Source organism: Ranitomeya imitator, chromosome 1 (genome assembly GCF_032444005.1).
Source record: "Ranitomeya imitator isolate aRanImi1 chromosome 1, aRanImi1.pri, whole genome shotgun sequence".
NCBI classification, from domain to species: domain Eukaryota; kingdom Metazoa; phylum Chordata; class Amphibia; order Anura; family Dendrobatidae; genus Ranitomeya; species Ranitomeya imitator.
The window spans coordinates 1047061786-1047088277 of record NC_091282.1 but is presented as its reverse complement, the minus strand read 5'-3'; the positions used below and the strand labels follow the sequence as shown (position 1 = coordinate 1047088277).

The following is a 26492-nucleotide window of genomic DNA, read 5'->3' as shown; positions in this document are numbered from 1 at the left end:
AGCATCTCTTAGGAAACCCTCAAGCATTTTACCCACAGTAGAGATTAAATTTACCAGATTATAATTTCCAGGCTCAGATTTTGTCCCTTTTTGAATATTGGCATCATATTTGCTATGCGTCAGTCCTGTTGTACATACCATGTTATTATGGAATCTGTGAATATTAAAAAGTAAATAGTTTGTCTGCCATCCGGGCGAATGCTATTCTAAAAATGACCAAGAGGACAAATTTATGCGTATCATGAATGTAAAAGAGGTTATATGAGATTTGAAAATTATGTGTGCTTTATCTCAAGAAGCAGCACCACCCATGCACATGATACAAGTCTAGTGTTGCAGCTCAGATTCAGTTGCTTGAATTGGGCATTGCTACAGTATTATCTGACAACGCTTTTTGAGCGAGGAATGGTGCTGTTTATTTAAAAAAAAAACTAAAATAGTAACATAGTAACACAGTTATTAAGGTTGAAGGAAGACTTTAAGTCCATCTAGTTCAACCCATAGCCTAACCTAACATGCCCTAACATGTTGATCCAGAGGAAGGCAAAAAATCCCCATGTGGCAAAGAGTAAGCTCTACATTGGGGAAAAAATTCCTTCCCGACTCCACAATGGCATACCTGATTTATTAATCTCATATAACTTCCATGAAATGTTCTTGTTTGTTACTTGTATTAGTGCATTCCTACACCAACACTATCTTACCAGTGTAGCGGTGAATGTATGTGCGTGGATTATTGCCTTTCTGTGAACTGGATTAAAAAGATCGCTGTCTGCAGTTGTTCAGTAAGGAACTTTATTTTTTATTTCCAGTGGTTGAAAATCTGTCCTGGTTATACAATGGACATAGAGTATAAATGCATGGCTTCTACACAAAAGTAGCACTGCAAGGCCCGATTCACAGACAGCATTTTAAAGAGGTTGTCCTCTCTCTCTAACCAGCTCAGATAATTCCCTTCCGAGGATCCGAGCACCGTGCGAAACTCGGCACTTCTCGCCTTTCAAGCAATGCCAAGCACACTTGCCCATCAGTAGTGCTAATGTAGCAAAAACAACACATACTCATTTACTGGACCCCGGCACTTTTCAAAACATCTGCCAGTGTCCCCCATCTGTCTCCTGTTCTGGCTAGGGTTGTCAGGAGAAATCTAAAGTCAATCAGGGAATCCAAGCTGGAAGAAAGACCTAAGAGGCTAAGTGTTCGTTAACATGTCAGTTTTTTTGACGTACAAGAAAAACTAACCAAATTTCATCTGTGATTTTTATCAAAGTTTGGTCAGACTGTCCTCAGGTTTTTTCACTGATGAGAAAAAAAAATTTCTCCAGTTTCTATCAGTCAGTGAAAAACGGACAGCACATGGATGGCATCTGAGTGCTGTTTGATTTTTTTCATGGATCCATAGACTTGCATTGACACTTTTGATCTGACATGCAGATAAAAATTGGACACATCTCACGAGAGAGAGACAGAGTGAGAGAGAGAGAATTTAGATTTTTTTTTTCTTTTTTTCAGCAGTTCTGGTATCCATTATTTTCAATGGGTTTTGGGTCTCTGGTGGAAGTTCAGGTACTCTACTGGCACCTAGACAGAACTCTCTAAAAGGTTCTGGTCAGGTGCCAGAACATGACCTTCCACCGGTCTACCCATCCCTTGACCTAAGACAGGGCTTAACCACTGCAGCCAATCAGTAGCTGCATGTATGTGGTAACTCCACTGAATTTTATAGGGAACCTGACAGCATAGCTCAGAGAAGAAAATCCTCAATATCTACTGTTCAGTAAGTAAAACGTGTAATTATCATTATGTAATCTGCTTCATTCAATTCAAGTATTGAAGTTTATACAGCTTGGAGTTGGAAAATATACTTAAAAATGATAATATGGTCAAAATACTCACTTTCCTAATACTTGGGCACACAGTGTATGCTCTTGTCGCTGTATAGTTTGTAATCCAATGTAGTATTCTCTTTCACAGGTGTTTGCTAGTGATGCTGACAGTGGGCCAAATGGTCAGATAGATTACACTATTGTGGATGGCAATGAAAATAAAGAATTCACGATTGACTCACAGCGAGGCGTCCTCTCTACAAATGCTATCCTAGATCGGGAGATCAAATCCTCTTACAGGTTTGTTGTCTATACATCTATTATATGCAAATTATATAAAATCAATTGGCCAATGGCCTATCCTGTAAAACAGACATGTAAAATATGTAGCAGGCGCATAGAATTTTACCTACCTTTAGCCCATTTACACACGTGGTCAAAATTGTTGGTGCCCCTCGTTTAATGACAGAAAAACCCACAATGGTCACAGAAATAACTTGAATTTGACAAAAGTAATTATAAATAAAATATCTATGAAAATGAACAAATGAAAGTCCCACAATGATTTTCAACCATGCTTCCACAGAATAAAAAAAAAAAATAAAACTCATGAAATAGGCCTGGACAGAAATGATGGTACCCTCAACTTAATATTTTGTTGCACAACCTTTTGAGGCAATCACTGCAATCAAACGATTCCTGTAACTGGAAGGTATTTTGCCCACTCCTCAAGCGCAAACTGCTCCAGTTGTCTCGTGTTTGAAGGTTGCCTTTTCCAGACAGAATGTTTCAGCTCTTTCCAAAGATGGTCAATAGGATTTAGTGAAAAAAGCAAAACTAAATCAGTCTATTTGGAAAAATCCGACAGAATCCCACCAATGTAATAGGAACACAGCTATAGTAGGAATTAAAACATAACCTTTATTAGGTACGAAGTAAAATACTCAAAAACAACAAATAATGTCACCCCAAAACAAACGAAAATATAATGGTATTAAATGATGTAACCTGTCAGGTAAGACATCACTTATGGGTGATACCAATATAGACTAATAGTGAGGACAGTCATAATAAATTGTAAAATATACTGCCCCACATTCTCAAGATACCTCTAGTGAATGACAAAAGCACGTAAATGCAAAAAATGTTCAGCCAGGTAACCTTGTGTGTATAGGTATTGGCAGGTATCAGAAAAATAAATGCGCGGGAGGGGGGTAAGACAAATACGGTAGAAATCATATACAGTACCAATATTTAAAACAGGAATGATCTCACCAATTGCCGTGACTCAGGTCAGTGTAGCCCATGGTTCGCTGAGAAGGAAAAATCCATGAAGCAGCGATGTAAGGAGACAATACCCTGTCGATCCCTAAGAGGGCTAACCAAAAGCCTATATCCCCAAACTCCCGCCCTTACAAGGGCAGTCCACAGCTACCCCTGAGCAAAAATCATGCCCTGCACTCTCCCTGTAAGAATGTCCCGACGCGTTTCTTCGCAGGCCGTATCATCAGGGGACTTGCCTGCCTGGGAGCTAAAGTGCACGAGTGCTATGATAGAGGACAAAGGAACCTGCCACCCTCCATATTACTCAGAGTAACATGGAGGGTGGCAGGTTCCTTTGTCCTCTATCATAGCACTCGTGCACTTTAGCTCCCAGGCAGGCAAGTCCCCTGATGATACGGCCTGCGAAGAAACGCGTCGGGACATTCTTACAGGGAGAGTGCAGGGCATGATTTTTGCTCAGGGGTAGCTGTGGACTGCCCTTGTAAGGGCGGGAGTTTGGGGATATAGGCTTTTGGTTAGCCCTCTTAGGGATCGACAGGGTATTGTCTCCTTACATCGCTGCTTCATGGATTTTTCCTTCTCAGCGAACCATGGGCTACACTGACCTGAGTCACGGCAATTGGTGAGATCATTCCTGTTTTAAATATTGGTACTGTATATGATTTCTACCGTATTTGTCTTACCCCCCTCCCGCGCATTTATTTTTCTGATACCTGCCAATACCTATACACACAAGGTTACCTGGCTGAACATTTTTTGCATTTACGTGCTTTTGTCATTCACTAGAGGTATCTTGAGAATGTGGGGCAGTATATTTTACAATTTATTATGACTGTCCTCACTATTAGTCTATATTGGTATCACCCATAAGTGATGTCTTACCTGACAGGTTACATCATTTAATACCATTATATTTTCGTTTGTTTTGGGGTGACATTATTTGTTGTTTTTGAGTATTTTACTTCGTACCTAATAAAGGTTATGTTTTAGTTCTCAATAGGATTTAGGTCATGGCTTACAGAAGACCACTTCAGAATAGTCCAATATTTTCCTCTTAGCCATTTTTGGGTGTTTTTAGCTGTGTGTTTTAGGCCATTATCCTGTTGCAAGGCCCATGACCTGCGACTGAGACCAAGCTTTCTGACACTGGGCAGCACATATTTCTCTAGAATCCCTTGATAGTCTTGAGATTTCATAGTACCCTGCACAGATTCTAGAAACCCTGTGCTAGATGCAGCAAAGCAGCCACAGAACATAACAGAGCCTCCTCCATGTTTCACAGTAGGGCAGTAGGGACAGTATTCTTTTCTTGGTATGCTTCATTTTTCTGTCTGTGAACAAAGAGCTGTTGTGCCTTGCCAAAAAGTTCCATTTTAGTCTCATCTGTCCACAGGACATTCTCCCAGAAGCTTTGTGGCTTGTCAACATGTAGTTTGGCAAATTCCAGCCTGACTTTTTTATGTTTTTTTTTCAACAATGGTGTCCGCCTTGGTCATCTCCTATGAAGTCCACTTTGGTTCATACAACGATGGATAGTGCGGTCTGACACTGATGATCCTTGAGCTTGAAATTCACCTTTAATCTGTTTAGAAGTTTTTCTGGGCTCTTTTGTTACCATTTGTGTTATCCATCTCTTTGATTTGTCAGCAATTTTCCTCCTGCGGCCACGTCCAAGGAGTTGGCTACAGTCCCACATTTCTGAATAATATGTGCAGGTGTAGACACAGGAACATCAAGTTCATCAGAGATGGTTTTATAACTTTTACCTTTAGCATGCTTGTCTATAATTTTCTTTCTAATCTCCTGGTCCATGTTGAGTGTGGTACAGACCATGTCACCAAACAGCACAGTGACTATCTGTAGCCCTATATACAGGCCCACTCACTGATTCCAAGATTGTAGACACCTGTGATACCAGTTAGTGGACACACCTTGATTTATCATGTCCCTTTTGTCACATTACTTTCAGGGGTACCATCATTTCTGTCCAGGCCTATTTCATGAGTTTTATTTTTTTTCAATTCTGTGGAAGCATAGTTGAAAAGCAATGTCTGACTTTCATTTGTTCATTTTCATAGATCTTTTATTTATTATTACTTTTGTCAGATTCAAGTTATTTCTGTGACCATTGTGGGTTTTTCTGTCATTAAACGAGGGGTAGCCACAATTTTGACCACGTGTGTATATAAGTTTTAAGGTTGCTTTTAGCTGCTGGATTCTCATTAGTCTAATTTTTATGACAAAAGTATTTAATGAAACAATACAATACAATAAAACGCCACAATAAAGCTTATTTTCTAGATAGTGAGATTTTTTCCCACCTTTATTTCAAACTATGGCTTTTGTTTTTTTAGTTTTTTTGCTTTAAATGCCATTTTTTCAATGCAACAGCCTGTTGATGACATTGAAATATTTACTCTCGTATTCTTTAAATCTGAAACAGTCATAACATTCTAACTAATATAAAAGGAATATGTATTATGCTTTCTGCCTGTACCCACTGCATGGATAGCCATATCATTGTGGCTACCCCTTCTCCCTGTTACAAGAAGCCGAACCTCTTCACTTCCAAAACTCCACTTCTTACATTCTTTAAACATGTTGGAAGTCGAAACAAAAGTTTGATAAAGTGTTTTAAAATTAAGTTTGAGTTCTGTTTAAGATTAAATTGTGTAAAAACAACCAGGACAGCTAACAAATTCTACAATAATACCTGTATTCCAGCATGGGAAAACACAGACAGCCATCGTACTGGGAAATGAACACTTTACAAGATGTTAAACAGTCCATTAGTCCCACTTTTACGTATTTATCTAACATTTGTTATGCTTTGAAAAATGTTTTAAATCCAGAGGTGGTATTTTAGAAATAACAAGTCATTAATTACCATGCTGAGAAAACACTTTAGAGTGGTTTTGATTCTTCTCGCTGGCTGCTCTCCACATTTACACCACCATAGAACAATAAATCATATCCAAAGTCTAGCAACAAAAGTATGTTACAGTCTGAGGGAATGACTTACTATCCCTAATCTTGCTGTTAAGATGAAGTTATTTTTATGCCAGAGATTTCCATCTCTTTATTTCCTCCTTCAATCTACTCCAGAAAAATATAAATATGGCTAAACTAACAGAGCAATGGACGACTCATTTTCTAATATACTGTCCATAAAAATGTCTTTCCCCAAGCACCAGACTTGCAAACCACAGCAGTGGTTATATGCGTGCCCTATTACTTGGGTAACAAAACCAGCACACAAATATATCCAAACTAAGAATACTTAGTATTGGACTTGATTGTCAGCTATTGGGGAGGGAGGAAGTAGAGGTACTGCTTTTGTAGACTGACATCCATGAGTCCACTGTCTTTGTTTTTGTTGGCTAATATCCTTTGCCCAATATTTGGGATATTGCACTAATGGTCTAAACATATATACATTGTCCAGGACTTTTTTTGTTATGTGTCAAAAAACTAACAGGCAGGTAGTTGCTAACAGAGGCAACTATGAAAAACACCAAAAAAGGACACATTCAAGAAAAAACACCAAAAACAGGCAAAGATGCTTACCTGTCTAAACAGGCCTCAATACAAATGCACAAGCAGGGTGCAGCGGACCCAAACAAAATAGCAAATGCACAGGTGCGATACCTAATGAAACAGCCAGCCTTCAATAAGGGTTTGGCCGTGTGGTACACCAATGCACTAAGATAAAATACTCTGTATGTGGCGTGTTCACACAAGGAATGCAAAGCGTCTGGCTGCAGCCTATTAATGACGCCATATGGCGGGCTGCCCAGTGCTAAAATGCATCCTGTGTGAACAGAGGCCACAGTGTACAGAACAATTCGGGCCCAGCCGCACCCTGCAAAAAATATACGTGCAAAAAAACATATAAATATATGTAAGGTCTTAGTTGATATTAGGGCCATAATATGGAAGCTGGCAACCCACGCCAAGGGTCCTTACGTATTGCCAGTCCTACTCTAACATGAAAAACACCAAAAAAGGACACATTCAAGAAAAAACACCAAAAACAGGCAAAGATGCTTACCTGTCTAAACAGGCCTCAATACAAATGCACAAGCAGGGTGCAGCGGACCCAAACAAAATAGCAAATGCACAGGTGCGATACCTAATGAAACAGCCAGCCTTCAATAAGAACAGAGGCAACTACCTGACTGTTCTCAGAGCGGTCTCTGACTACTCCTGCTGGTGATTCAGCTTCTTACTGTCAGCAAGGCATGACTGCCAACATCAAGCTGATTGACAGCTGGCTCCCCCAGTTGGGCATAGGGGAGTTGGCAGTCAATCAGCATGAAGTCGGCATTTCCACCCTGTCAACAGAGCAAAGCAGAAAAGAAGTTGTTGCTCTGTTGACATAACCTTAGCAAAAGCAGCTGAATCACCGGCAGGAGCGACTACTCTGTGCTAGCTGAAGAACAGTGCTAGGCACAACAAGCAGGTTGTTAGCATCTATCTGAATGAAGGGGTACTGAGATTCAATGAAGGTCCTTAAAGGAGAAACCTTTACTATTATATTTATATATCTTATTACCCAAACAACGGGCCTTAAATCATAAGCTCATCCATAAATACATACATGTAAACCAAAAAAGAAATGGATCTCAGAGCAATAAAAATAGGAATTTTATTGATGATTATATAAAAACAATTTTATCATCATTTAAATAAATACATAAAAACATAAAGAACAAGAGAACAGGGTTCAAGTCACACCTAGTGTCACATTCAAAGGTGGTCAGTTTAATCAAAAGGGCATAATAAAACTACATGCATACTCGTATATATGTGCAAAATAGCAGACCCAATAATCTTATTAAAGGGAACCTGTCACCCCGTATTTTCAGTAGGAGATAAAAATACCGTTAAATAGGGCCTGAGCTGTGCTTTACAATAGGGTATTTTTTGTCCCCTGATTCCTACCTATGCTGCCGAAATACCTTACAAAAGTGTCCTTTTTCGCCTGTCAATCAGGCTGGTCAGGTCAGATGGGCGTGGTCACAGCGCTGTTTCTCCCCCACATCTTGCTTAAGTTCCCGTTGGTGGCGTAGTGCTTCTCGCATGCGCAAGTGCCGAATACACTGCGCAGCTGTAGAAAAAAAGCGCGTCGCTATTCAGCGGTTTCTCGGTGGGCGCGGCCATCTTCCTGAGGCCGCGCGTGCGCAGATGGAGTCTCCTGCTTCCCAGGGCTTCAGGAAAATGGCCGCGGGATGCCGCGCGTGCGCAGATGGACATCGCGGGAACATAAGCAAGATGTGGGGGAGAAACAGCGCTGTGACCACGCCCATCTGACCTGACCAGCCTGATTGACAGGCGAAAAAGGACACTTTTGTAAGGTATTTCGGCAGCATAGGTAGGGAATCAGGGGACAAAAAATACCCTATTGTAAAGCACAGCTCAGGCCCTATTTAACGGTATTTTTATCTCCTACTGAAAAAACGGGGTGACAGGTTCCCTTTAAGCAATATTTAACAGGCCGTAAGCTACAAAAAAGATCCATTTCTTTTTTGGTTTACATATATTTATATATCTGTAGTTGTGCTTGTAATAAGCCAGCCAGACCTTATTGTAATGTGTCACACCTGTAGATTCATGTAATATATCTATATACCATACATAGGAGTAATCTGCAGGTTATTTAGCATTTCAATGAGGTCTGGATGGCATATTTTAAGTGCAGCTGTGGAGAGAAAATCAAGTTACATTCTGACTGCAGTGGTCTGCTTCCAATCATTAGAATCATCCAGGAAGCTGTAAGTCACTGTGACAGCCTGCTCTGCACACAAGCTGCACACATAATCAGCAGAGCAAACTGTCAATCAAATTTCCAGTGAGTGGTTACTGTGCTCTTACTGTATATTGAGTGATGACACTTACAGCTCATTGCGCCTAATGATAAGTGGAAGTGAGTGGCTGCAGGGAGAATATAACTTAATTTTCTCCATGCAACTGCTGCTCCACTAAGCCAGCCAGTCATAATATAATGATATCTTTATCCCACTAATTATTAACAAATAAAAGGCAAATGTAAATCATTGGTGCCTTTTGAAGGTAAAGGAATAAAAATGGATGCCATTCTCCCTTATTTCACTGTTTTATTAGCTGGGGGAATGGAATGATCAATGATCTCCGTAACTAACAGTGTGAGAAATTCACTAACAACCACCCAGTATCTCTTTCCTAGGTAGATGTAAGCATGACATGGACTGTGGGATATTGGGGTTAACTACAGATGAATGTTCAGAGTTTGAACTTATGGCATCTTGCAGCAGTTCATTTGATCGACTGTCATATTGCAAGGCTTTTTCTTGGTTGCAATTTTCTACAAGCTTTGTATCTCACAATTGAATTTCTGCTAAGACATGGGAGTCAAACAGACTTATTTTCAGGATGGACTATAGGGAGAAACAAGAACTAGTGCTAATCATTGCTGGCAGTAGCTCTTCCAGTATTGTGCCCAGTAGCGAATGAATTGAACCCTAGCTGGAGACTGACCGCTTACCCCAACTGTGTGAAGCTGTCAGATATTGATATTGCTTCAGGACACTTGGCAATCATATACTGTAGATGTTTGGTATTGGAAAACTGTATTATGTAGCCAAACAATGTGATGACAAAATTAACTGTTTTGTGCTAAAATATTTCAGATTATTTTTTAATAATAATCATTTTTATTTCTATATGCCAACATATTCCGCATCACTAAGGGGGGGCTTGTAAAGACAATAAATACATTGTAGAATAACACATAAATCAACAGATACCAGTAGGAGTGAGGCTCCTGCTCAAAAGCTTACAATCTATGAGATCAATTTCCATAATAGTCAATAAAATATTCTAATAGAAGAGAATTTATTTCATGTGCTTCATATCAACATGTTTCCATTGTATGAAATGATTTCATGGAGCTTAAGCTATGTGAGCAATGATGACACAACATAGTTGTAGAGTTTTGCTCAAGGGTGTAACAGCCAAAGTAGCAGACATCGTTAAATCTAAGGTCCATCAGTGTAGATGGCTGATCTTAACATGGACAGAGGACACTAGTCATCATCTAGCACACACATGGTCTATTTGTAGCATGTGGCACTGCATTTCATGGGTCCTGTCTCTTACAGGAACCTCACTGATTATGGTGTGCCACTTAGTTAATGCTGAATTAGCACTGGTGCAGTACAAGACATAGTCCACAGACATGTTCTCTCGCGGTGTTAAACAACCCCAAACAAATACAAACCGTAGTATGCCTTTTAAAGTACCACTTTACCATTTTGTTTTGTTTTTCTTATCCCTTTGATAGGGTTCATGCATGTAACATAGCTCCCAATAATCACAGATTCAGGGGAACTGTCCTGACACTTCAGGGCCGGCTTCATGGCTCCTCCTAATTGGGGGGCAGTGTTGGCATCTCTGCCATCACATACATAAATAAAATAATCAATCTGCTCTTGCTGAGAATCAACCTCACAACCTTCACATTGGCAGGCAGTATCTCTAACTGTGAGCCACAGCCCACATTGTTGAAAGTAGGATACATTGGTAATCTCAAGCTGTATTGCAGACACTGACCCCAGAAGCAGATTATAGTGGTACATAGAGGTAGATCTGTACATAACAGTGAATTTATATGCCCCTGTATTCTAGAGGTAAAGAAAAGCTCAGTTTTTTTTTGTTCCTATAAAACTACTAAAGAATAATAAAATAATTACAAAAATGCTAATTTCTCCTTTTTTTGTGTGTGTCCCTGGGACTTGAACCCATAACCTCTACAATTTCAGACAAGAGATAAAGCTTTGAGGCTTTGAGGAACAGGCTCCAGTCACATAACTGGGAGAATTTTGTATACTAGAAGCTGCATTGCAGCTCCTGACTCCACAGGCCAATGATACTGGTACATAGAGATTCATCTGTACCGAGTAGTGTATTTCTATCAAAGTAAAAAAAAGGATTGTTCCAGCTTCCAAATAGTTCAAAAAGAGTGATTTATTTGCCTGCATATAAAAACCAGACTGTAAAAGGCAAGTTCACATGACCAAATAGCAACGTATAGCAGCTACGCGTTTCAAGCACACTGAGTGTTCTTTGTCAAAGCTTTGTCTTCTACTAGTGTATTTCTATTTCCCTATATTCTTAAGGGAGAATAAAATATATATATTTTTTTTTCTTCCTGTAAAATTACTAAAAATAATACAAATAAATTAGCCAGCCATTCTGTAATGCTGTAGAGAAGCCCCCGATGTAACCTGGCAGAGCAAAGTACTGCAGTTTGCAGGCAGCAGGAAAGGTCAGAGAGGCCCGGCGCCTGTGCACTGCAGTACTTTGCTCTGCCCTCAACAGGGCAGATAAAGTTTATCTGCGCAGGAGCCATGGCAGAAAGTAAAGAAGAGGACGTCATGGTATGAAGATGGGAGGCGCTGGATCCGTACGCGACGCCCATCGGACCGGACCGCGTCGGGACCGCCCCTGGGTGAGTATAATCTAACTTGTTTTTCTTATCTTTCAGGTTACATCGGGGCTTATCTACAGCTTTACAGAATGCTGTAGATATGCCCCTGATGCCGGTGGCCTTAGCTTATAGGCAAATTTTGTGGTGACAGATTCCCTTTAAATAATAAACATCACAAATCAGCAAATGACAGACATATTGGGTGTCCCTGTAATTGTAATGACCTGCACAACACAGAGATCAGATTATTTATGTTGATCAGTAAATGGCGTAAAAAAAGTCACAATTGATTTTTTTCTTTATTAAACCCATAAAAAAGGAATAAAAATGTAACATTGAGGACATTTTTCCATGTAGTGTAAATGCAGCATTTTTCTACTGATCTTTTTCTGCTTATTTTTTGCAGGTATCCTCACCACTCAACAAAATAACAATCTTCTCTGATTTTTGCTTGTTTGATGATTTTCTTTTTTTTGTTTTCCTGCTTATTTGATGCTTTTTTGGTGCAGATTTGAATCGATCTCGTTTTTAATGATTTTTAATAGTACAGAAAAGCTTTGATTAAAAATGCAACAGGTTTTTTTTTACCTACATGCGGTTTTCTCTTACATGTGTTTTTTTCAGGCTCTCTATAGAAACTTATAGAGAAAAAAAGTACCAAAACCGCACAGTTCAGCACCGAGGACAGGAGATTTCATGAAATCATATCCACTTTGCTTGGACATTTAGGCCATGTTTACAGGTAGTGAAAATGCTGCCTTTTTGTCTGCTGCTTTTTTTGCACAGAAATTCTTCTGTGTTTAAATGTCCAAACAAATTGGTTGTGAATGTGATGTATTGAAAACTGTGTCCGCTGTGCATCTAAAGACGCTGCTGAACTGTGAGGTTTTGATGCTTTTTTTTCTGTATGAGCAGCCTACAAAGTTTTTAAGTGCAGAATCAAAGCTTTTCTGTACTATAAAAAAAACTTAATAACCTTCCTGACCAAAAATGCATCAAATATGAGGGAAAAGGCATAACAATGGAGCAACAATGCAATAATCAGAGATGATTGTTATTGCGTAGTTTGGTGTGGATTTCTGCAGAAAAAAAACCCCATAGTATTAACGCTATGTGTGAACACGGCCATACAGACACCAAAATGCCAGACTTCGTATAGCAAACCTTACATCAAGATGAGAAAGTTCTGGCGGCTATGACTGTGAATGAATGAACAAAAAATAAATCCTCAGGTCCCAACTAGAGATAAGGAGGATGCACAGATATCATTTCGTCAGCCCTGGGTGATCAAAAGCCGCAAAGGCACTCCATAAGGTAACAGATTCACAATCCTCCCATCCAGATGCCAAATACCACTGACATAGATGCTGGATCGGAGTCCCTTTAATCGATCCGCTCATCTCTAGTCCCAACTGTCCCGGATACATCAGGTCAGTCCTGGATTTGAGTCTATGCCCTGCAGTCCTGAATGTCCCTCACTGCCAACGCACCCTCTGACATCTGACCCTGCTGCAAGTATAGAATGAAGTGGTAAATCGGTGTGGCTTGTTGTGTGGGTTATGGGCGTGGTCAAATTTTGCCACAGCACCGCATCATTTGTCCCCTTTTCTGTGTCAGTAGTTAGGAGGTATGATGTAGTCACATACCCATCAGTAGTCATCTTACCCGTTTTCAGCTCCACTCCCCCACCATGTGACTGCAGCAGTGACCTGCCAAGTCACACAATCATTGCTGTATAAAGTGGAGGTCGCTTTTTAAAATTTTCACAATTGAAATCTATCGGTATTCAGAATGAGGCCAATAGACTTGCATTGAGAAAAGCGACTAACTGAGTACACAACGATTCAACAGCTTACAAAAACTGTTACTTGCTGCCAGAGTGACCTGAGTGGGGCTGAAAACAGATGAAGACACTGACCGGTGAGTATGTAATTATTTGTTTTACCCTTACTTACCTGATCACTAATAAAGGGATATAAAATGCTGGATTGGGATAACCATTAGAGTATATTGTATATTAACCTATGGTTTAAAATGAACCTGTCATTTTGTACATGCAACCTTATCTGAGGGCGGCATGTTATAGAGCAGGAGAAAGTGAAAAGATGGATATATGCTTTTGTGGCAAAATATTCATTATTCCTTGTAATTATTTCATGTAGATCCCATTCGCTTTCTGTTGTTTGAAGTCCTCTGGGAGGTCTTAAATAGTGATTGACAGCTAAGTTTGAAAAGAGTAGTGCATGGAGGCTGGACACTGAAAAGCATGAGACTCGAATAAACGGTGACAAAATGTAACCTGCATTTTTTGAGAACATTTTGACATTGGTTGTAATTTTCACTTATTTTAGGCTAGTCCTTCAAGCGGCTGATAGAGGATCCCCCAGTCTTTCTTCAACGAGCACAGTTACAGTATTGGTTATTGATATTAATGACAATGCGCCTACAATACCGCCCTTGGAAACGGCATTTATTCCTGAAGGTATGCCAACAATTTTACAAACTGCAAGCTCATAGTGGTGGTAATAGTAATAGTATAAGGAACACTAATACTATATTGTAAAAGAAGAACATTTCGGCACGGCTAGCTCAGGTTTTTCACAGCAAGATTACATGGTGCTCCGAAAGGTTCTTCTTCTACTACATTTAGCTTTCTTTCCGGATGGCACTTTTTATGGGTTTGCAGTTCCCCCTTTCCCTATAATATACTAACACGATATTGGTATGAAAAGGGGTTTTCTGGGACTTTGGTGTTAAAGATCAATCCTTTAGTGATGAGCGAGCGTGCTCGTTACTCGAGATTTTTGAGCATACTCGGGTGTTCTCCGAGTATCTTGAGCGTGCTCGTAGATTATGTTTTTGTCGCCACAGCTGCATGATTTGCAGCTGCTAGACAGCCTGAATACATGTGAGTATTCCCTAACAAACAGGCAATCCCTGCATGTTTTCAGGTTGCAAATCATGCAGCTGCAGCGACACAAACATAATCTACTTGTAGATTAGATAAGATTAGATCAGATACTCGGAGAACACCTGAGCAGGCTCGGAAATCTCAAGTAACGAGCACACTCCCTCATCACTATTCCTAGACCATCAGATTGATCTGGTTTTACTCTGAGACCCTTACTGACAACCTGAATAAAGGGGTTGTAGGGTTTCTATGCATTTCTAGTGTAGTTGTAATTGGTGCTATGCATAAGTTATCATTATTAAAGGTAATCTGGCACCAGCTTTTTGCCACCTAATCTGAGATCAGCATAATGAAGAAAAAGATGATTCTAATGATGTGACATCACGTGCTGCATGGTGTAGTTTTGATAAAATCATTGTTCTGTTAGCAAGAGATCATTACAGTAGTAGAGGACTATTAAAACTGCTTCCACGTAGTCACCCATGTTTATAAGCTCTGAATAACTCCCCCCCCCCCCACTGATTGGCTGCTTTCTGCCTATGCACAGTGCACACAGAAATCTGCCAATCAGTGGTGTGGGTGGGGTTAGACAGAGCTCAGCATTCAGAGATCTGCTAGATCAACAACAGAAAAACTGTGATTTTACCAAAACTGCATCAAGCAGCTCAGTAAGTAACAAATTGCTGAAATCATGATGCCATCAGTTGGGGTAGCAAAAACCTGGCAATAGATTGGCTTTAAGTCCCCTAAAAATCTTTTCTGCATAGAAATGCAAGCCATTTTTCTACAAAAGTAGTAATAATGTATTTATTTAGAGCTTTACATTTGTATAGTATTTAATATTTTTCAAAAATGAAAACTTATAAAAAAGAGGGATTGTATGACCATGGCATGAAGGCCTGGTACTTATTTGCCTTTTATTTTTATACTCTTATTAATTTTTCCACAAAGGGTTTCTATTTTTTTTATGTTGCCTGTGAAAAGTTAAATTAGGATGAGACAAACATGACCTAGGGGTCCCCTCTCTATGGACCCTATATTAGTAGCAAAGGCTGGCTTTATAGCATATACAGAATGCCTTTACCCCATGGCACGCAATTTGACGTATTACAAAGATTGAACAATTAAACAGTACAAGAACATGTTTGGAGGATAATATAAGCAGTAATATTATAAAATATGTGAAAGTAAGAAAATAAAAATATTTAGAAGACTACACCAAAAATAGAGCAAAAGACATGACATTGGTATCTGAAGATAAACTTGCTTTATACCCTTACTGTTACATCAGCTATCATAAGAAAACATATGTTTTATTCAATATTTTAGATACTGCCCCTGGCTTCACTGTAGTTTGCGTATCAGCCAATGATGTGGACCTCCGGCCAAATGTAACGTATAGCTTTACTGAAGATGGAAATCCTGGAATGAAGTTTGCCATTGACAAATACTCTGGAGTTGTAACTCTCATTGGTGTGCTGGACTACGAGGAAACATCCCAATATTATTTGACGATTGAGGCCTCTGATTCGCTGCATCTGGCTGACGCTGAACTCTTCATTGTGATTCTAGATATTAATGATAATCCTCCATTATTTACAAAAGATTCGTACCAGGTAAGAAGTCTGGGGAACTCTTTTTCCAATCCAAAGAAAATCAGAGTTAGTAAAAAATAAATAAATAAATCAATAGTTCAAATGAAAATAAGACTTTTTTTAACTAAATTTTGTAAACAAAATTTGCTTTGTTGTTCGCCTGGACTGATCATTTATTCGCAACATTTTCAATTCATGGTAAAATCTGTTTTTAATGAATACAGACTTTCCCATTACTGAGATAGGAGATTTCAGCTAGTGCTCATGAAGGAGAGGAGGCGTAAGAGGAAGAAACAGACATTCTGCAGCAAGTTCCCCTGAAATGAGGAGTTGTCCAGGACTATATCATTTTTTACTACGGCCTAAGAACTAACAGTCAGGTAGTTGCCAACTAATTGCCTGTTGTGCCAGGGGCTGATTTCTGCTTGCACTTATCGATCACAGACAGCTCCTGTTGGCAATTCAGCGGCTTCTTCTAACGTCACGTTGTCAGAGCAGCAGTTTCTCAACCACTCTGCTTAGTTGGTGGGGCATGATTGTCAATGTCATGCTGATTGACAGTCGGCTCTCCGCTGCCTAACTGCAGTGAACGGCTGTCAATCAGCATGGCGTCAGCAGTAATACCCCATCAATGGAGTAACCTGGAAGAAGATGAGCTACGCTGTGGATGTGGAGCAGCTGAATCGCTGGCAGGAGCGGTCGGTGACCTCTCTGAGCCACCGCTGGGTAGAACGGGCAGGTAGTTGCCTCTGTTAGCAGTTACTTGCTGTTAGTTTTTAGACTCATAGTGAAAAAATATGATAGTCCTAGACAACTCGTTTAAATTCAAAATATCCTTCTCTTCTCTGACGTTATCTGTTTGTTCCAAATCATGTGTATGGGGATCTTCCTCCTCTTCTCAGTCTGTCCCAACTAAATGTTTTCAGAGCAGCACAGTCCTGTATTGCATGCTATCATTTTACGATACTATGTTTTGAAAAATGTAGTCATGCAAATCTATGCTGTTTCTCAGCGACAGGAATAAGATAGAGAGAATACAGTTTTCTATATCTAGCATGTGAAGTATACACAAGCCCTAATACCTTCTAGACACGTTGGCTACAGTTACTGTGTGTAATTTACCATTGTTAATATCACAATGTTTAATGCTACTCTGGAGATGTCATGTCAAGTTTTGACAGGTGTCTACTACAGTTGGGTCCTTAATCTGACTTTACTAGCCAGTGGGTCATACAAGAACACTTGTATCCTTCTGATGATTTGATTGAATATAAAAGTCTTTCAGTGCAATGAAAATATTGAATGGAGTTTACATTTTAAAAAGTGTTTTATTCATTCTACTGACAATACCTTAGATCACATAGTAATGATAAAGTTAACTCAATATAATTTTACTTACGGTACTTTTTCTTGTGTCCTGGGTATAGTAGAAGCCAAAAACCTGCTATACAATATGCTAACAGTGAATTGGCATGTGTTTTCATATGAGACCTTGATCGTGGTGAACGGAACAACACTTCAATTCAAACCTTACCCATATATTAATTGCCAGAGGTGTGAAAAAATGGTCTGAGATTCCAAAATATCTAAGTGCATACAATTAAGAAGAATATCTTCTCCTTTTTCCAAAGCGAGATATAACATTCCACAGCCCCCCAAAAAAACTTAAACAGAAATACATCTATAGATGTACTTTTTTATACAATCATAGTTGACTTAGTTTAAATGTTTCAGTCACACACGTAGTAAACTTAATAGTGTATTGATTAGGGTGTTTACACTAGAATTCTGGCATAAAGCATCTTAAGTCACAATATTTCTGCACTACTCAGAAGATGCTCAAAAATATTGTGAATTTTGGTGTTTCACACTAGTAGTCCTGGTCAGCTACACCAGCAAGGACCCATCAGATTCATGAAAAGTTACACCACTTTAGCGGCTTAACTTAGTCCAGACATTTAGGCCGCCGTCACACATGCGAGTTTTACGGACGTAAGAGCGCAGAATCTACGTCCGTAAAACTCGCAAAAAATACGGCACAATTATTCTCTATGCCCCTGCTCCTATTTGCCGTATTTTACTGATCAGTATTATACGGCTTTCTACGGCCGTACAAAATCGCAGCATGCTGCGTTTGTCACCGTACTGCGCAAGAAATACGCCAATGAAAGTCTATGGAAGCGTGAAAAATACGGATTACACACGGACAAGCAGTGTGACTTGCGAGAAATACGCAGCGCTGTTAGAGAGAAAAGCCGGTAATTCAGTGCGGTGTACAGTAAAATCACACTGACAGCTTACAGTAGAATAGGTAGAATAAATGTGTACACATAGAATAGGTATATATATATATATATGTCAGTGAGACACATATATGTATATATATTAATATTTATTCCAGCGCTAGACAGCTTGAAAGCCGGTAATTCAATTACCGGCTTTTTCCTTCTCCTTCCTAAAACCCGACATGATTTGAGACATGGTTTACATACAGTAAACCATGTCTTCTCTCCATTTTTTTTGCAGATTCCACACTACTAATGTCAGTAGTGTGTATCTGCAAAATTTGGCCGTTCTAGCTCTTAAAATAAAGGGTTAAATGGCGGAAAAAATTGGCGTGGGCTCCCGCGCAATTTTCTCCGCCAGAGTAGTAAAGCCAGTGACTGAGGGCAGATATTAATAGCCTGGAGAGGGTCCACGGTTATTGGCCCCCCCCTGGCTAAAAATATCTGCTCCCAGCCACCCCAGAAAAGGCACATCTGGAAGATGCGCCTATTCTGGCACTTGGCCACTCTCTTCCCATTCCCGTGTAGCGGTGGGATATGGGGTAATGAAGGGTTAATGCCACCTTGCTATTGTAAGGTGACATTAAGCCTAATTAATAATGGAGAGGCGTCAATTATGACGCCTATCCATTATTAATCCAATACTAGTAAAGGGTTAAATAAAACACAAACACATTTTTTAAAATTATTTTAATGAAATAAAAACAATGGTTGTTGCAGTATTTTATTCAACGCCCAATCCAGTCACTGAAGACCCTCGTTCTGTGAGTAAAAAAACATAATAAACCAACAATATACTTACCCTCCGCAGATCTGTAACGTCCAACGATGTAAATCCTTCTGAAGGGGTTAAAACATTTTGCAGCAAGGAGCTGTGCTAATGCAGGCTGCTCCTCGCTGCAAAACCCCAGGGAATGAGGCTAAAAATAGATCAATGATCTATATTTAGCTTCATTTGCGGTGAGGCGCCCTCTGCTGGCTGTTCATAGATCGTGGGAAATTACCTAGAAAGCCAGGGAGCTGTGCTAATGCAGGCTGCTCCTCGCTGCAAAACCCCAGGGAATGAGGCTAAAAATAGATCAATGATCTATATTTAGCTTCATTTGCGGTGAGGCGCCCTCTGCTGGCTGTTCATAGATCGTGGGAAATTACCTAGAAAGCCAGGGAGCTTTCTAGGTAATTTCCCACGATCTATGAACAGCCAGCAGAGGGCGCCTCACCGCAAATGAAGCTAAATATAGATCATTGATCTATTTTTAGCCTCATTCCCTGGGGTTTTGCAGCGAGGAGCAGCCTGCATTAGCACAGCTCCTTGCTGCAAAATGTTTTAACCCCTTCAGAAGGATTTACATCGTTGGACGTTACAGATCTGCGGAGGGTAAGTATATTGTTGGTTTATTATGTTTTTTTACTCACAGAACGAGGGTCTTCAGTGACTGGATTGGGCGTTGAATAAAATACTGCAACAACCATTGTTTTTATTTCATTAAAATAATTTTAAAAAATGTGTTTGTGTTTTATTTAACCCTTTACTAGTATTGGATTAATAATGGATAGGTGTCATAATTGACGCCTCTCCATTATTAATTAGGCTTAATGTCACCTTACAATAGCAAGGTGGCATTAACCCTTCATTACCCCATATCCCACCGCTACACGGGAATGGGAAGAGAGTGGCCAAGTGCCAGAATAGGCGCATCTTCCAGATGTGCCTTTTCTGGGGTGGCTGGGGGCAGATATTTTTAGCCAGGGGGGGGCCAATAACCGTGGACCCTCTCCAGGCTATTAATATCTGCCCTCAGTCACTGGCTTTACTACTCTGGCGGAGAAAATTGCGCGGGAGCCCACGCCAATTTTTTTCGCCATTTAACCCTTTATTTTAAGAGCTAGAACGGCCAAATTTTGCAGATACACACTACTGACATTAGTAGTGTGGAATCTGCAAAAAAAATGGAGAGAAGACATGGTTTACTGTATGTAAACCATGTCTCAAATCATGTCGGGTTTTAGGAAGGAGAAGGAAAAAGCCGGTAATTGAATTACCGGCTTTCAAGCTGTCTAGCGCTGGAATAAATATTAATATATATACATATATGTGTCTCACTGACATATATATATATATATATACCTATTCTATGTGTACACATTTATTCTACCTATTCTACTGTAAGCTGTCAGTGTGATTTTACTGTACACCGCACTGAATTACCGGCTTTTCTCTCTAATATATGTGTCTACTGACACACATATATATATATATATATATATATATATATATATAGACAGTATATATATATTTTCTTTTCTTTTTGGGACACATGGATCACTTCTATAGCGGTATGTTGGTTTTGCTAGCCTGCGAGAAAACCACGCAGTACGGATGCCATACGGATTACATACGGAGGATGCCATGCGCAAAAAACGCTGACACACCCTGCCTACGGAGGAGCTACGGACCACTTTTTTCGGGACTTTTCAGCGTATTACGGCCGTAATATACGGACCGTATTGTTTTACGCTGTGTGTGACGCCGGCCTTACCCTACTTCCTATTGGGTCTGTGTTTAGTAGTAACCATCTATTATGCCCCCTTTTAACCCCTTAATGACACAGCAAATTTTCATTTTTTTTGCTTACATTTTGTGCTCCTCTTCTTGAGAGAAGAACTTTTTTTACTTTTCCGTTGACATAGCTACACGAGGGCTAGTTTGTTGCGGGACAAGTTGTAGTTTTGATTAACACCATTCATTTACCATACAATGTATTGCGCAACAGCAAAAATATTCAAAGTGAGTTGAAATGGTGAAAAAAGATGCAATCCTGTTGTCATTTTAAAGCACTAATTGTTCATTAACAATTACATGGCAACATAATTCTCCTGGTCAGAACAATCATGCCAATATTAATTGTTCTTTTTCCCTTTTTTGCAATTTCAGTGGCTTAAAAAATTTCAAACTTTGTAAAAAAAATTAGTTTTGTGTTTACATATTCCGAGACTTAGAACATTTTCACTTTTTTGCTGATGGAGCTTTATTAGGGCTTGTTTTTTAAGCAGCTGAGCAGTAGATTTCATAGGCAACATTATAGGGTAGATACTGTATTTTGATTGTTTTTTATTGCATTTTTGATTAGTAGTGATGCTCAGCTATTTTTTTTTTTTGCAACATTTCCCTTACAGAAGAAACAATTTTAGATTTTGATAAATTGGACTTTTATAGACATGAGCATGAACATTACCAAATATGCTTATTTTTTAATTTTTTTTATTATTTTTAACTTGGGGAAAGAGCGATGATTTCCTTTTTTTTTCTATTTTAATATTTTAAAAAAAACTTTTTTTAATTACTTTTCACTATTTCACTATTGCATTATTTGATCCTAATGATGGTCTCCTATAAAGCCAGTAACACAGACAGCATCTGCCTTGTATAGATCAGGATCAGTTCCTGAACCATCTCCACAATGGTTGATACCTTTTAATGGCTAACTGAAAAGATGGTAACAAATTGCAAGCTTTCGAGACTACACAGGTCTCTTCATCAGGCATAGATTAATACAACATCTGAAGACTCGCATATTTATACACAACACAGCACAGAACTGTCATTATGGGAGAGTGATAAACAGCTGTGTCTCATAAATATTGGAACAGTTCCTTGGTAAGGAGTGAATGTTTTGTTGTCCTCTGATTAGGGTCTGGTTCTGTGTTATGATGCCTCATAAGGTCTGCAAATGCCTTAATTGATGTAAAAAAGACATAAATCCATGAGACACATTCATTCCTGCACTAAGTGTGTCAAAGGTTGTCATAAATTTATTCTCCTGTCTCTCTAAGATTTGAAGTTACCTTTCAATTCAAGTAATTTCAGGTCCATGGTGCTATGATCAGTAGTGTTGAGCATTCCGATACCGCAAGTATCGGGTATCGGCCGATACTTGCGGTATCGGAATTCTGATACCGAGATCCGATACTTTTGTGGTATCGGGTATCGGTATCGGATCAATAGGGATGTGTAAAATAAAGAATTAAAATAAAAAATATTGATATGCTCACCTCTCCGGCGGCCCTTGGACATCACGCTGGTAACCGGCCGGCTTCTTTGTTTAAAATGAGCGCCTTTAGGACCTGAGAATGACGTCGCGGCTTCTGATTGGTCGCGTGCCGCCCATGTGACCGCCACGCGACCAATCAGAAGCCGCGACGTCATTCTCATTCACAAAACTCCTAATTCTAGGAATTAAGGACCTGCGAATGACGTCGCGGCTTCTGATTGGTCGCGTGCCGGTCACATGGGCGGCACGCGACCAATCAGAAGCCGCGACGTCATTCGCAGAGGTGAATATATCAATATTTTTTATTTTAATTCTTTATTTTACACCTCACTATGGATCTCAGGGCCTGAAGGAGAGTTTCCTCTCCTTCAGACCCTGGGAACCATCAGGATACATTCCGATACTTGATGTCCCATTGACTTGTATTGGTATTGGATATCGGTATCGGCGATATCCGATATTTTTCGGGTATCGGCCGATACTATCCGATACCGATACTTTCAAGTATCGGACGGTATCGCTCAACACTAATGATCAGGCATACAAAAATGTTTGGCCACAGGTAGATCCATTCTTTTTTCTCTTATTGTGTGATGGTGAGAATTTATCCTTGTTCTCAGTTTCTGCCCTGACTCCCTTACATACAGACCCCCAGTTGGACATTTAGTACAAATAATTAAGTACACCACATTAGATATGATGCAGCAGATCACAAGAATATCAAGGAATCACCTGCTACAATACAAAGCTAAAGAAGAAAATAACCGGATACCTCTAGTAGTCACCTACAATCCAAATCTGGAGGTGCTAAGGGGAGCTGAAAGAAAATTACAACCTTTACTACAAAAAGATGCCCGAATACAATCCATTTTCCAGACCCCCCCACTACTGTGTTTTAGACAGTCCCCAAATCTAAGAAGCATCATTGTCAGAAGCTCCCTGTCTTCTCCAACAGCTGCAGGAACCTTTCCTTGCAACCAGAAAAAATGTAAAACCTGTCCATTTATAATGACCACGGACAAGATAAAGATCCCCAATTCACATCAGGACTACAAGATACCAGGTACCTTCAGCTGCATCACATCTAATGTGGTGTACTTAATTATTTGTACCAAATGTCCAACTGGGGGTGTCTGTATGTGGGGGAGACAGGGCAGAAACTGAGAACAAGGAATAATTCTTACCGCCACACAATAAGAGAAAAAAGAATGGATCTACCTGTGGCCAAACATTTTTGTATGCCTGATCATAGCACCATGGACCTGAAATTTCGTTATCTAGGAACTGTTCCAATATTTATGGACACAGCTGTTTATCACTCTCCCATGATGACAGTTCTGTGCTGTGTTGTGTATAAATATGTGATTCTTCAGATGTTGTATTAATCTATGCCTGATGAAGAGGCCGGAATAGTTTTGAAAGCTTGCAATGTGTTACCATCTTTTCAATTAGCCATTAAAAGGTATCAACCACTGAGGACTCTCAATTCTAAATATTTTTCTATCTACTGGCTAACATGGTACAAAGATATATATCTTTCCTGAACTAACTCTATGTACTCGAACCCACTGTATGGCTTAATTTTATGCATGGGTGTGGGAAAGGGTTTATAATTACCCTCAATGTGCCTCCTTATAATAATTAACCCCAGTTTGCCTACTTTTAGTAATGACTTCCCATTGTGTCTCCTCTTAATAATGCCCCCCCATTGTACCTCGTCATTTTGTCACTTCATAATAATGATGATAATAATAATAATAATAAAAGAAAGTTATCCTGTACCTGTCAAGGAATAAAAATAAACTGAAACTCCCCTCACCCCGCTCCCACTCCGAGTGTGAATGCATTCTACTACAGCAGGCTTTGCGGTCTGCCAGCTGGAAGCTGCCTGCAGCCTGCCTGAGTAAGATGTGAAGCAGGGCACTGTCTGCTCTGCTACAGAATGACAATACTTTTACAATTGTTGCAGGTACAGATGAGCGCATTGCTTTGTGCAACCCATCCCAGCTCAGTGCTTTCCAGACTAGGACAGGAACTGCACAAATGTCCTGAGCTTCTGTAATACCAGGCTCACCTTATAATTTGCTGTGCTGTCCGCCGTTAGCTGGGTGCAACACAGATGAAGTCACGCCATGCTGGTGAATCAAACATCGCACTGAGGAATCCAGAAAGTCAGGAAATGTACACATCTCCTGTCCACATTAGAGAGCATTGACATGAAGCTTGCACCTGGCTTGTGCAAAGCAATCCGCTCATCTTTGGTTGCAGGCCCATCCAGCATTTTTCAGAATTGCTAGATGGCCAGTCAGAACTTGTGTATAACTTCGTTATACCAAGAAAAAGAGATGATCGGCACAAAGTTTCACTATACCGCAATTGAAGATTTGCTTAAATGATCTGCTTCAGTAGGACGGATGAGATCTCCCTTAATATGAGCTGCGGGTGGTGCTATGCAATCATCAGAGCTTGTTCATGACCATAGAATGAGAAGAAAAAAGATGCAGCACTCACCCTTTCGCTTCTTCCAAGTGTGTTCTTTATTCAGCAAAACATGCTATGCATAGTATTGACCGGCATTCGCAGTGATCTGTGAGGGAGCGGGAGTGAGGAGAGATCGGACGACGGCCGTTTCGCGCTACGGCGCTTCTACAGGTCCATGGCCGTCGTCCGATCTCTCCTCACTCCCGCTCCCTCACAGATCACTGCGAATGCCGGTCAATACTATGCATAGCATGTTTTGCTGAATAAAGAACACACTTGGAAGAAGCGAAAGGGTGAGAACTTGTGTATAAGCTTGGAAGTCTCCACAATAAGAGACAGTATTCGCTAGATCTCTGTCAAAGGTCTTTGCTCTGCAGTGATGATTGGCAATAACCAAGAAACATCCATCTGCAATTGGATATCTTCTCCTTTTGGAGAAGGCTTTGGTTTGCCAATAACTTAAGTCATATTGAAAGGCTTGTTAAAGTGTACTTTCATTTGCATTTTTTTAAGTGATAGATACTATTTAACATGTTCTGCTGATCGGTGGGCACCTTGGGACCCAGACTCATCCCAATCTGCAAGACATGATACATTCAAAAACACACCTTGGTGGGATATGCATCTTCTCAAGCAGAAGCACTCAACTCTTGCCCTTGCATAAGCACAAAGTGAAGTATGGGCTTATAGAAAGTCTATGAGCTTGCACACAGTGCAGTACGACTACTTAGACTATCATCATCAGCTTTATTTTCTAGACTATCAATAGAGCCTATACACTTCTCTGTGCATGTGTTCAAGTCGAAGTTCAATGCTTCTGACTGTTGAGCAGTATACTGCAGATCTTCTGTGTGAGGAATTTCGAGTCCTGAATCTGCACAATGAGCTGCACATTTCAGGTAGTACCGACCATTTAAAAAAACAACATAAATGACAGGCGTTCTTTAAACAGTTAAACTATGAGTTTTAAGGTAGCTACCCCAAGTGCAGACCTTTTCTATAGGTGGGGCAAATCTCACTCTCCTGCCTGTGACTGTGGAGTATTAAATTAAATACCCCAAGAATTGTTACTAGAGTGGAAATGTTTTTCTTCTTGAAGGATAGCTAATTTGCATATGGTAAAAAGGGCATGAAATTTTGCTTGATAACCAATTTAGGGCATCATACTTATTTTGCAGAAGATGACTGAGGTTGAAGTAGAGATCTAAAAAAAGTATTTCATACTTTATTGTGTTATATGAGAAAATACACACCTGTCAGGGAGTTGCCTGTATACAGGTCCTTCTCAAAAAATTAGCATATAGTGTTAAATTTCATTATTTACCATAATGTAATGATTACAATTAAACTTTCATATATTATAGATTCATTATCCACCAACTGAAATTTGTCATGTCTTTTATTGTTTTAATACTGATGATTTTGGCATACAACTCCTGATAACCCAAAAAACCTGTCTCAATAAATTAGCATATCAAGAAAAGGTTCTCTAAACGACCTATTACCCTAATCTTCTGAATCAACTAATTAACTCTAAACACATGCAAAAGATACCTGAGGCTTTTATAAACTCCCTGCCTGGTTCATTACT

General features: G+C 39.8%; 1 protein-coding gene across 1 annotated transcript in view; it reads left to right on the top strand.

Annotated features, from left to right (window-relative positions):
• The window catches only part of LOC138656823 (protocadherin-23-like), a 101730-nt gene that overhangs the window by 65461 nt on the left and 9777 nt on the right, over nt 1-26492 (top strand). Inside the window, exons 10-12 of the mRNA XM_069744096.1 lie at nt 1975-2126; nt 13929-14059; nt 15818-16104. Of these exons, the coding sequence (XP_069600197.1) occupies nt 1975-2126; nt 13929-14059; nt 15818-16104 (570 nt within the window). The remainder of the gene's footprint in view (nt 1-1974; nt 2127-13928; nt 14060-15817; nt 16105-26492) is intronic.